This window comes from Megachile rotundata, chromosome 7, assembly GCF_050947335.1.
Source record: "Megachile rotundata isolate GNS110a chromosome 7, iyMegRotu1, whole genome shotgun sequence".
Taxonomy (NCBI): Eukaryota; Metazoa; Arthropoda; class Insecta; order Hymenoptera; family Megachilidae; genus Megachile; species Megachile rotundata.
In genome coordinates this window covers 8,346,519-8,359,995 of record NC_134989.1, presented here as the reverse complement: position 1 = coordinate 8,359,995, position 13,477 = coordinate 8,346,519, and the positions used below count along the sequence as shown (strand labels likewise).

The 13,477-nt window shown below is 35.5% G+C and overlaps 1 protein-coding gene across 11 annotated transcripts in view; it reads left to right on the top strand.

Moving 5' to 3' along the window:
- Positions 1 to 13,477, top strand: part of LOC100879726 (uncharacterized) — a 448,351-nt gene that overhangs the window by 305,937 nt on the left and 128,937 nt on the right. For all 11 annotated transcript variants that reach the window (XR_013038691.1, XM_012284086.2, XM_076533367.1 and 8 more), the window contains one exon: positions 1,446 to 1,569. Coding sequence is in view for 10 of the 11 variants with exons in the window: in XM_012284086.2 (XP_012139476.2) it covers positions 1,446 to 1,569 (124 nt within the window). In the remaining variant the exon portion in view is untranslated. The remainder of the gene's footprint in view (positions 1 to 1,445; positions 1,570 to 13,477) is intronic.

Genomic DNA, 13,477 nt, shown 5'->3' with positions numbered 1-13,477 from the left:
TAAGGGAACTAGTTTCTGTTTTCAGTGAAGGAAAACGCGTTATTAATCATGTATGTACAAAATCTGCTTCGGTGACAGTGAACTATCTGGTTATTAAACGAGCTTAACATATATTTGCTGAATATGTTAAAATATACGGTTAAATATGTAATTAATATAATTAATAGCTCGTAATTTTATTTTTGGACAAGTTTTTCGATTCATTCTAATAATAGTTTATGAATATTCTGATCTTTTTAAGAGTTGCTATTAGCGTATGTGACGAGTATAGTAATTTGGAAAATTAAAAAAAATTGGAAATAAGCTTTTGGAATTTTTAGGTTGAACAATTTGTGGATATTCGAATTCGCAAAATGTAGAGAATTTGAGAATTTATATTTTTCTGTGTTATAGCGTTACTATGTAATATATTACTATGTAATTTGTGCAATTATCTTCATAATTTTCTTTCAATCTTCCCTCCAATTTTCTTTCAATCTTCTCTACAATTTTCTTTGTCTTCAATTTCCTCTCAATCTTCTTCTCTTCAATTTTCTCAAATTTCTCCAAACAAAACACTTTCAATGTTAATGCAAAATTGGTTATTAAACTACCTATTCCCTGTTACACATATGCAAAATTGAACGATGAAATAATATTATGGTCATATAAAATTAATGCCTTAGCACGTTGGTTGGTTATCTACGTATATCAAGAAAATATGTAACTGTTCATAAAATACTTAAAAGGAAACTGGTTTTGCATCAAGAAGCAGGTGATGCAAATGTTAGTGATGCAGACCTATAATTAATTAAAACCGATAGTGTTTCTAAAATTGAAAGGCAGTTCATAAAACGTAACGAGGTAACTTATCTAACCAACGTTTATCTTTCTTAGGTTAGAAATTATTCTGTGAGGTTGCTCTGTTTGTGATCAGAACTAGATTTACGATAAGTAATTTTTAAATTAAAAATAAAGTACAATGATAGATAACAGGAATGTAATTATTCTTCATTTCGATAAATTTCAAGAGAAGCATCTTAATTTCTGTAGCTTGAAATGTGGAGTGGAGGCGCCATTTTGATCGCGGAACTCGAGAAACAAAATGGCCGTCGCCTCCCGCCGCACTGAACCAAGCGGTTAATTTTGAATGCAAAGGATTAATACTATGAAGTTAAATCAATATTGTAGTTAACTTAAAAACGTACTAAAATTGATGATAAGGAATATTTGGTAAATTTCAACAAAAGCACCTTAATTTCTGTAGCTCGAAATGTAGAGTGGAGGCGCCATTTTGATCGCGGAACTCGAGACACAAAATGGCCGTCCTCTCGCCGCATTGAACCAAGCGGTTAATTTTGAATGCAAAAGATTAGTACTATGAAGTTAAATCAATATTGCATTTAACTTAAAAGCAAATTAAAATTGAGAAATAATAAATTAATTTTTCTGTAATTTTGTTGCAGTCCAAGCAGCACAGCGCTGGGTTCGCTGGATCAGCTGAAGGAGTACCTGACGACAGTGGGAACCTGCAAATGCGGTCTCGAGTGTCCGTTAAGACCTGAACAGGTCTTCAACTTCGACCCTAAGGTATGTACACCGTCATTTTTATCGTGATTGTTCAGTCACGATCGTTTCTCGTATTTCGTGTTCGTTAAATTGCCGCAATTATTGTGGTACGAGCGACGTCTGTTAATCATTTAAAACATCGGTGCATTGTTCATAAGACTGCTGTCATAAACAACTTACTTCGTAGCTGATATTTAGAAACGCTGAACTTTACCTCCAAGCATAAAGTGTTTATGTTTTTATACGTGTTCTTTAATGCTTCCGCGGGATTGGAACATGGTTCACTATCATCATATTTTCAAGATATTTTATCATTTTTATTCTTGTATAAATTTATTCTAAAATACAATGTTGAGGAATGATGTTGAGGTATTTTATTATATAAACACAGAAATGATTGAAGCATCATTCAAATAATTATTTGTGATATTATGAAGAAAATGAATGATGTCATGAATGATATTATGACATTATATATATGATATTACATTATATCTATAATATGAATCATGAGTTATGAAGGAAATTTGCAAAATCAGTAGCTAAGAAATGAATGAAATTTCGTCAATTTCTGCGAATCGACAAAACGCATACGCGCAAGCATAATGTCGAAAGAATTCAATAAATCGGTGTTCCGCGACAAGAAATCCGAATCGAAGAAACCAGCGAGGCTTTAAACTGGTCGCGAGTAAATCGTAGGCCGTGTAGCAAAAAGACCAACGATGTTCTTGTCGTAATCTGGCTTGAGAAATCTTCGTGGTCGGCGTTCCTCGTGCAATGAGTCAATACCTGGATATGTTGCACGAGATGATGCTGAGCAAATGCGCGCATGCAACGTCCAGCGAAAGGGAGAGGCACTTAAAGCGTGCGAAGCGTATAGAGAACGAACAAAACGGCAAGCATGTCGAATCAACGTCGCTCGTTTAGAATTCGTTTTGCATTTTCTGCACAGATGATCCCACGACGCGTGAAAATTCATAGGATAAACATTCACTGTACCTACCACGGCCGACGCGAGGAATGTGACTCACATGTGTAGAGTATACCTCACATTTTTTGCGTACTTTCGTGTTTTTATGCTGTTTTATTAACTGCGAAATTGTTATCTGTACGTTTGCAAGATGTTTTACTGAGTTGGAAATTTTCTGTCGTAAATGTTTCCAAATTTTTTAGTTGTTCTTGAGAATTCGAGAATTTGAGGATTTGGGTATTTTCAAATGTGAAAATTTCTAAATTAGCAATATTTTTATGTAAGTCAAATTTTTTAAATTTATCGAGCCCCATATTTTCGATGGTAGCAAATTTTAATTGTTATAATTTGAAATTTTCAAGTTTGCAAGTTAAGTTCGTAAATATGAAAATTTGAGAACTCAGGAATTTGTATATTTTCAAATGTGACAATTTCTATATCATCAATAATTCTTAATATTTCGAATTTTTTTAAATTTATCACTTTCAAGTACCATATTCTTGATTGTAACAAAATTTAATTTTTATACTTTAAAATTTTCAAGTTTCTAAGTTACCAAGTTCTTAAATTTGAGAACTTGAGAAATTCTGTATCTTCCAGTACAAAAATTTTGGAAATTTCTTTGGAAATCTTCAAAATTTTGCACTTTTAAATTTCCAAGTGATTTTCAAAAATATTTGCATTTCCAAAAATTACATTTTTCTCGAATTTTGCTGAATAATCTTGAATAATTTTAAACAATTGAAATAGTATAAAAAATGACCATAAATATATACTATGTACAAATACAATATTCAATACTCTATTTAAATTTTCAACTAAGCAAAGTAAAGACACAAACGTGACATAAACACGTCTATCGATCATGAATTCCCATTGACAAATATTAGTGAATCATTAGCATAATGTTTACCCGACACTCTCAGTATAAAAACGTTCTTAAACCTACGAATGTCTCGTTTCCATAAAAAAAAATCGCACGTATCTCTTCGCTGAAGTCACAGTTTATTTGTGAAAAGATCCGCAGATCATTATGTAGTTTGTCAAATCGAAACGCTCCTCCGCGAAGGCTATAGACATGCAAATCACGTAACTTGGCAAAAAGATTCACCGTGACATTCACGACAATTCTCTTGTACGATTATTTTTCTCCTTAAATTGACAAAAGACAGGAGATCTGTCTTGAGCATGTGGCATCGATGAACTTGTTGAAAGATCGAGGAATTATGTAAGCACTGGTATAATGAAAAATTTCGGCTTTTATTTGTGTAAAAGGAGAATAATTCGTAGGAAAAAATTGTTGAGGATTTGGAGAGTTTTGGAAATTACGATTTACACACCTGTGCACGTACTATAATACTACGATATAATGCAAATATTATTACAAGTGAAAAGACGGCAAAAGTGTAAGAAACAAAATTGTAGCTTTGTAGTACTTTTTCTGAATGAGGACCATGGGAAAGCTAGGAAGAAGTTAGCCATCAAGGTTGCATAGTGCACTGTTATTCAATTGTCTTATATTTTTTATATTCAATTTCATACAGTCACTAAAAAATCAAGTTACAATCATTATTTTATTTTTTATTTATATTATACCTTTATGTAATATTTATGTGATTCAAACATTAACCCCTTACACTCCCATGAGTACGAGTCCCCCATTTCTTCTGGATCTTATAAACAGCTCAAATAAGATTGTCTGTATTTTCATTTACTTACCAATAATAATGAAAAATTTGTCGCATACGCTATTGCAATAGATTTGAGAACCCCTTCTATTTAGTAAATTGTGGTACGTAAAAATGAAGGAGTGCGAAGAATATTGCAACAGTTCGAGTGAAAGAGTACGCAACGAATTGGTTCGTCACTCGATTACTCTGTAAGCATTTAACGGTTTCGAACGTAATTATCATCGGGTCGTCAATGAACACGAAGAAAACCTTAACAACCATCATTAACAACGCTAATTTCGAGGGTACCGTATTAAAAATCGAAACGGAAACCATTGGGCACGAAAATGGTTCACGAAACCAATGGCGTAGGTCCTCTGCTTAAAAGATCCTTTTTCCATGTATAATTTTTGTAAAGATTTCCCAAATTTTGAAGCGATGAATCACGGATATGAGTAATATGGTAGCTGGGTCAGAGACAAAAATCCTAGTTACGCCAATGGGAGGCAACTAACCAGCCGCGCCCCAACACAGTGTTGCGAACTCATCAGTTTTGCTTAATTATTCCGGTAGCATGCGACGATATACGAGGAAAACGTATAATTATCCGTGCACCTGCTTGCTAACCGCTCACTCAGCCTGCTTACCATATCCCGTACGTTCTATCATCTATCTACGATGCGTTAATACGTTCCTTAATTAAACTTTATCATCCGGCATCGGTTGACAGGAATTCATAGAAGCATCGATCCGACTGTATCCGCCTTGTCGATGACACGCCGATCAACGGACTAATAATTAATAATCATTTGCATATCTCTGACAGGATGGCATGCTTACAATATAATCCCCAGCCGAGTTTAGATCACTTTATCGACCGATTATCGCCTACAGGCCACGGCTAGTCATTGTCCCGGTAATGATTTTGGCCCGATACTTACGATCGAGTTATCGATCACCCGAACTAATAGGGTCACGATTAACACGATTGATCGTTACGCGTGTTCTCGGTTTAGCTAACCCTGACGATAAAAATATTTCATGGCGTGTCAGAGTTTAATGGGACGCTCGTTCACTCTTTTTCGTCTTAATTAATGCCACGGGTTAAAAATACCTTTTTCAACGATTGAGCGCCCTTTCATGTGTTCAGGGATCTTTGCGATTACTTATGAAAGAACGGTTTTTAAATTTCAGTGAGAATTTTTATTTATGGAGCGAGGTTTATTTTAGAGGGTGCAGATTTTAAACTCGGGTTCAAGTTTGTAATGTTATTTCAGTATTTTTAAAGTTTTATTTCGAAATGTATGATCGATTTTCAGAATTATTTTCTGATAGGGTTAGGTTAGTTAGGTCTTTTAATTTTATTTATTTCTTACTGTTTATTTAGTTCTTGTCATTTTTATTTATTTTCATTGTAACATTTTTTTTGAACAATCAATAAACAATTATTTGAATTTTATAAAACACAAAGTTTTTATTGTGAACAGCACTATAGTCTTTGTTATATATTAATACATTTTTCAAGTGCGTGTGTTTGTTTTTATTTATTTATCAAATATTTCAAAACCACATTTTTCTGTAGAAATTATAAAAGAAGAAAGCTGTGAATGTGATTGTTGTACAGTTGTAATTCGTGAATGAATAACTTCTAAATAACTAATTAAGCTTCTTGGTAATCTAAAGTTTGCGGCAATTTATGGCGCATGCGCAGTGAACTCCTACTGCTGCCGCCATATTAGATTTCTGGCGCCATTATAATCCGCTTCGTATATTTAACTCTTTGCCCTCAAAAAACGACTCACACTCATTTATGACGATTTATATGATTGAATACAACAATTTTGAAGAATTATTCTTGTACTAAATGTACAGTATTATACATGAGGTGTGTAAATAAAATAAATGAAAGTGACAATGAAAAACTTCAGCTGTACCAAATGAATTTATGGTTTAAGTAATAACTTTATGTGAATGTACCAAATGAATTTATGATTTAAGTAATAACTGTATATGAATTTATTAAATGAATTTATCAATTAAGTAACAGCTTCAAATCCATCGAAAGAATTCATCATTCAAGTAATGACTTCAAACGAATCCATCAAACAAGTTCATCATTCAAATACTGACTTCAAATGAAAATGTATCAATTGTATCAATGCATAATCAAAGTAGAAACTGTATAACTTACCAGCCAATAAAGTAACAGCTATGTGAAGCGCAAAGGGTTAGTACCATGCAAATCTGGTTACGATCGTAGCTCAGAGTGTCTCGACAACATCATTATCCACGCTCTGCGTCCGCAAGCCCCATAAATTAGAGCTATTCATAAAACAATTTCTGTTATATATTCAAAAGTAGCACGATTCGTCTTGCGGGAGGAATTCTCATCGACTGTCACGTAACCAAGGCGGTTGTTCGTTTCTGGCAGCAGGCCGGCCAGATTGTATCGGTCTCGAATCTGCAATGCAAACCTTCCTATCTAGTCGTGGACAATGAGACTGTCAGTCTGGACATTGCACGATTTGAAGGAAAAAGAAGTAAAAGGACAAAAGAAGAGGAAGAATAAGAGGTCGGTGTGTGTGGAGTGAAATTGGCAGTCGTTGGACAAAAAAAAAGACCTCTTGGCTTCGTCTCGAGCGCCTTTGGACGGTTTTGAATAACATTCAGGGTTGAGGTACGAAGGCCTGCGGGAAAGATAGCAGATTACCATAATCGTGGTAAGGCTCGTTCCTTCGCCAACATGCCAGACATTTATCCTCGGTCAACGATATATGACGAATTTAATTGAATTGTTGCTACACGATAGCTTGTAAGAACATGCTTGGAATTGATAATGGCTGTTCGATTAATCTTTGACCCTTCTCCTTGTATTTCTTCTTCCGTTGCCTTTTATTTCTTCGACGTTCGATTTATTGCTTCGATTTTATGCTTGATAAGTTTAATGTGGATGGATAAGAACCGGGCGTTCGGGGTACATGTGGATGCAACCTTGGCGTAAGGGCACAGGAAGGAGGTCCACGTTTCTTACGGATTTTGGGGGATGAAATGTCTACGCTGAACAATTTTTAGGTTTCTAAATTTTCAAGTTTTTTGAATTCTAATTTTTCTGAAATAATGAATTTTATTAATTAATTATTAATATTAATTTTTTCGGTCTTTCAAGTTTTCACTAAATTTTCAAATACCCAATTTTCTAAATTGTCAAATTTCCAAATGTCTAAATAACAAAACTCCCAGATTTCTAAATTTCTAAATTTTCTAAATTCTCAAATTTCTAAATTTTCCTAGGCACCAAATTTCCAAATAGTCAAATTTCTTAATTTTCCATAAATTTGCACTAATTTTTAAATTTCAAACTGGTAACTTTTTAAGTCTCCATCTTTCAAATTATCACATTACCAAAATGTATATCAAGTATTTCAAAGAACATAATTTACTTTAAATATCATAAGATTCAAAAGCATGTGATTTTAAAATATGTCAATATTGTGAAAGTGTAAAAACATGATTTTAAAATATGTAAAAAATGTGAAAGTATCAGAACAGCCAAACATCTTACACAGTGTATCAATAATTAGCTTCGACAAATTAGCATCTTTTCGAAAGATAATGTCTTCATACAAGGGAGAGATCTGATCTTTCCAACAATTTTAAATTTGTAAACTTGTGCGAAAAAAATTCATCGACCCAAATTGACGAAACATCCTTCCGCATCAATTAAGCTGACACGCGATACTCAGTCACAATTAAATCGTACACCGTATCCGTTTACGGTGCACCCAATCGAGCCAATTAAAATGGAACGCGTAGATGTACACTCGACTGCAACATAAGCTCTCTTTACTTAAGGAGAGATACACAATATTGAAAGTTCATGAATGCACTTTTCGTATTTCCAAATTTTTTCATTTGTGAATTCGAACTTTCGTATATTCAAATTTTCAAGTCTTCAAATCTTCAGAATATTCAAATTTTCAAATTTCTAAATCTTCAAATTTGCAATTTTTCAAGTCTCCAAGTCTCCAAATCTTCAAATTTATACATTTTGGAGTTTCCAAATTTTTAGATTTCTAAATATTAAAATTTTCAAATTTCTAGACCATTAAATCCCCAGATTCCCAAATACTTAGATTTCCAAATTACTGAATTGGAAAGTTAGTAGATATCAGAGTTCCTAAGTTCAAAATTCACATATTCCAAAATTCCTAGGTCCCCAAATCTCTAACTCCCCAAATTCCCATCCTCCAAAATCTCAAAATCTCCAAATTCCCATCTGCCGAAATCTTTAAATTTCTAAATCCCCATCTCCCTAAATCGGTAAATTCCCATCTTCCCAAATTCCCATCTCCCCAAATCTCTAACTTCCCAAATTCCCATCCTCCCAAATCTCAAAATCCCCAAATTCCCATCTTCCCCAATCTCTAAATCTCCAAATTCCCATCTCCCCAAATCGGTAAATCCCCAAATTCCCATCTTCCCAAATTCCCATCTCCCCAAATCTCTAATTCCCCAAATTCCCATCCTCCAAAATCTCAAAATCCCCAAATTCCCATCTCCCCAAATCCCTATATCCCCAAATCTCTATATCCTCAAATGGCTGTATCTCCTATATCCTCAAATGGCTGTATCTCCTATATCTCAAAAACCTTATACCTCAAAATCTCCAAATCTTAAAATCACTAATTCCCAAAATCTTCAACCCCCCAAATCCCTTCATCCCCAATTTCCTACAATTTCAAACATTTCACTCCCAAATTCCCTAAATTCCCACATCTAAAAATCATAAAATCTTGAAAAATTCCTAAAAATGACCAGTAAAACTCTTCCTCCACATTGCGATATTTATCGCATGGAAGTCGGATTTGCCACTGACTGTACTGCAATGAAGACCTAAATTCGTATCCGCGCCGAAAAATCAAATCGATCGTATCGGGTGCAGCGGCAACGGGCTTTCTGTCCGCGAATACCCAATTACAATGGCCAGACACCGTAACTATCCGTCGATCTGAGCACCGTATGTAGGAGACAGCCTTAACGTTTCCACGAGAACCTTTTATTCGTTCCGATTCTTTATCGAGCCACCACCGGTGTTCCTGTCCGACGTTCTCTCTCCTTCGCGATGCTCCTTTTTGTAGCGCTTCACGTTTCCGCCTATTGTTGCCTCTGTACACTCTACGGAATCATCCAGCCACGAAACGATTCCTCGGTTTCCCGTAGGAAATAGATCGTAGCTAAAATCTAATCACACCAAGCGATAGAGCAAATAGATTTTTCTTCCTGCGGACACCCGAAGGTACGGCACGGATTTTCTTTCTCATTCGGGAAATAAAATTGTTTCATGTTGTGGAATCGATGGTTATATTCGATGTGTTTATTTGTACCTTTTCACGATTATGATACTTATATTTCTTTCTTTTTAAGTACATGAAGATTTCTCCAAACCTTCACTTTTACCGCGATTGTGACATCACATTTCTTACAATTAAATTAACTATTTACAGGAAAAACATACGATTATTAAGGCTAATCTGAACCGGAAAGACTGCAACAAAAACTAATACAAAATTGAAAGATTATCTTTCTTTTTAATAACCAGTATTATAGTCTGTCCACAAACGTCAGTTCTCACCGTGGCAGTCAACGTTCTAATGAAGGATTTACGTATATAATCTTTTTCGTTGAATTTCAGCTTCAAACTGTCGGGTGCTACTCCAAGGCACTTTCGTGTCAATCATGTCTCCTCATGCAACATCTTCATCCTATCAAGTTAATATTATTGCAAAAACAGTCGGTCATTAAGTGTTACCAAACATATTTTCGCAACATACAGAACCTATCTATATTCTTAACCTCTCGAGTACATTTGACGGCTGACACTCGTCATGACACTTTCGCCTAAGTGTCACACGACGAGTCTAACTGCTCGTTCAAATTGAGGTAATATTCAACATGTATATTCTTGATCACGCTAGATCGAATCGCAGGCGAAAAATTGGACACACTTTCCTGAGAATGTTCCGTCGATGCAAGAAACATCATGTAAAGGTGCCGTCACATGAAATTAGGAAAAAGGCAAACAATGCCGAGTACCACTGCATTCACCCTCTAGCTTAATAAACCACCCTTCAAAATTATTAGTAATTTGCTTTCTATTACACCTTCGATTTATTTTCAGGTAAACTTACCATCGAGGTAAAAGAATCTCTTCATTCATTGTTCTACCTTCTGATCTAATCCAGTCGTCCATGAAATTAGTGTTCATAAAATGTCTATATAAACATTTCGATGTTCTTCTCTCAACCTGTGTTGACATACGGCAACATTTATCTCAAATAGTCAGTTGTCCTTAGGTAGTTCAAGGCAGTCGATTAATACTGAAACTATCAAACCAGTGACCGTTTTACAAATGGATTACTTCAAGTTACAAAAGTTGTTTTCGCGCAATTCTACTAGGTCCATGTTGCGACAATGGTAGTTGCAAAATGCATCCAAATGGTTTATTCCTCTGGAGGAGTTATTTTATAGAGTTGTTGCTATTCATTGTCGCCGTCATGAGCTCGAATAACTTGAATTAATTTTCATTTAGTTTTATGTATTTATGTTGGGTGTAGTATTCTGGATGTACATCTTTCAAATAAATGAATTCCTGCAAAGAGTGTTTTCATATACTCCATGTACCAAAAAGTTGATTCCTTTCCATAAGTATAAATCTTCTAACACTAAACCTACCGGCAATGTGCACTTAATTTGAGATTAAATATGAAGTTAAAAAACAAATAAACGGCGAAATATAAATTAGTACACATATTTATTCTTTATCTTAATGAAAATCAATTTTGATTTCAAGGAATGTTTAACAAAATGTGTACCTTATAATAAGAAATTTGTGGAGCGGTCATTTGACCGGTTTTTTAGTGGTGAAATAAATATAAGCCTTGTATATCCTTCATTAGGCATTGTACCAAAGGGTTAATACTGCTAACTAGTATTACCTGACTATATAAATGGAATCACGAATTCCACTAAGGGCAAGCGAAGGGCCAAGAATTTCCGAGACATTCCATCAAGTAAATTCCGAGACGGAATACTTGTCGAAAGCTAACAAAGACGCAAACGGACTCGATAGGATTCTCTATTCGCCTATGTGCCACGCGAACAGTCATAAAGTTCCCGGTGAACTATCAAAGTCGAACGACTTGTTCGCGGTGCTCTTCATCTGGAACCAACCGTTTGCCAATTACAAAAGGGATCCGTCGCGAATTCCACCCCTCACGGCGCACCAACCCCCGATAGCTCTTCTTTTTCTCCACGAAAACTTTGTGTGCTCGCCAGCCAGCGACCGGGATCCTTTTCCACCGAGACACCGTACAAGATTACTTTCTTTGTACAAGCGAAGTTCGTTTCTCTGCCGATGGCTCCAGTCGATTACAAAGAACACTCTTTGAGGTTGGGGCTCTTTTGTGTCGCGGCTTTCGTCGTCTTATTCGCGAAAGTCATACCTAGTTCTGGTTAGGGGGACAGAGAACGTTGCACAATTCATCGTCTCTGCTTTGCAGGAATTAATCGACAACGGATGGCTGCAAAGCTCGATTGGAAATTAAAAAATCGAGTCGCCGAAAGGGCGTACCAGCTTTGAGACGCGATCTCAAATCGAATCGAATTTGTGAGAACAGTTCGGTAATTCAAAGCCAACTCGTTTTTTTTTCTCGCTGTACCGTTGAAGATTCTCTTTGTCGGATTAAGAATGCAATTCCAACTTCTGTCGAGCGTTTTATGCGATTCCGTTTGACGTTTAATCGTCGATCGGAGAATACGAGGCTTTCAAAGGAGCTTTACGGTTAGCGAGATCTTTGCTGAGTGCTGCAATTGTGGCGAATATTTTGGGGGAGATCGATCGGGAAACCCAACGGAATTTATTGTTGGGTATTTTTCAATTAACGAAAGAAATTATGAATTTGGAAATACAGTTCTTTATGAAGAATTTGCATGTGCTTTATATGGAGAATATTTGAACATATTGCTTTATATTATTTGTAAATAATGTAGTGATATTTACAATCAGTTTCACTAATTTTGTCAATCCTTCCACAAGTGTAGAATAATTTAATTTATAAATTTTCAAAGTTAACCAACTTCTGCAACCCTAAATGTCTAAGTGATTTTATGTATATCGATATGTTCTTCCACATAACACACACCAGTAAAAAATGCATAACAAACATATCTACTACTAATGATTTTTAAGAAGTTATTAATATACAACCCTACTGTATAGTCTACAACCCTACTGCACTCTATTAATATCCATCCATTAACGAGATCTGCAATCTCTAACACGGCCACGACGTGATATATCAAACTCCTAACTAAATGACAACAAAAACTCGAAAATTAACGTCGGGCAGCGTGTTCCGAGTTCCCGAGTCAATCATAAAAGCTGGTACATTCGAAATGACCCGCGGTCAAGCGGAGAAAGAGAAAGAGCGAAAGGAGAGGATGCAAATTCATTAAAGCAAATTACTTACGCACCGGCTTAAACAAGACGAGCTCCATGTAATAAAAGGGTACTCGCTTACCCTTTGTTAACGTCACGGTGTAACCCGTGCGTTGGCTTAAGCACTCGCTAATACATCCACCGAGACAGAGTCGAGTTATTCGAGCCCGTGACGGTGATAATGAATAGCAACAACTCCATAAACTAACTCCTCCTCAGAGGAATGAACCATCGTATTTGGATGCATTTTGCAACTACCATTGTCGCAACATGTACCTGACAGAATTGCGCGAAAACAACTTTGGTAACTTGAAGTAATCCATTTGTAAAACGGTCACTGGTTTGATAGTTTCAGTATTAATCGACTGCCTTGAATTACCTAAGGTCGGCTGAATATTTGAGATAAATGTTGCCGTATGACAACACAGGTTGAAAGAAGAACATCGAAATGTTTATATAGACATTTTATGAACAGTAATTTCATGGACGACTGGATTAAATGAAAAGGTAGAACAATGAATGAAGAGATTCTTTTACCTTGATGGTAAGTTTACCTGAAAATAAATTGAAGGTGTAATAGAAAGCAAATTACTAATAATTTTGAAGGGTGGTTTATTAAGCTAGAGGGTGAATGGAGTGGTACTTGGCATTGTTTGCCTCTTTCCTAATTTCATATGACGGCACCTTTACATGGTGTTTCATGGATCGACGGAACATTCTCAGGAAAGTGTGTCCATTTTTTCGCCTGCGATTCGCTCTAGCGTGATCAAGAATATACATGTTGCATATTGC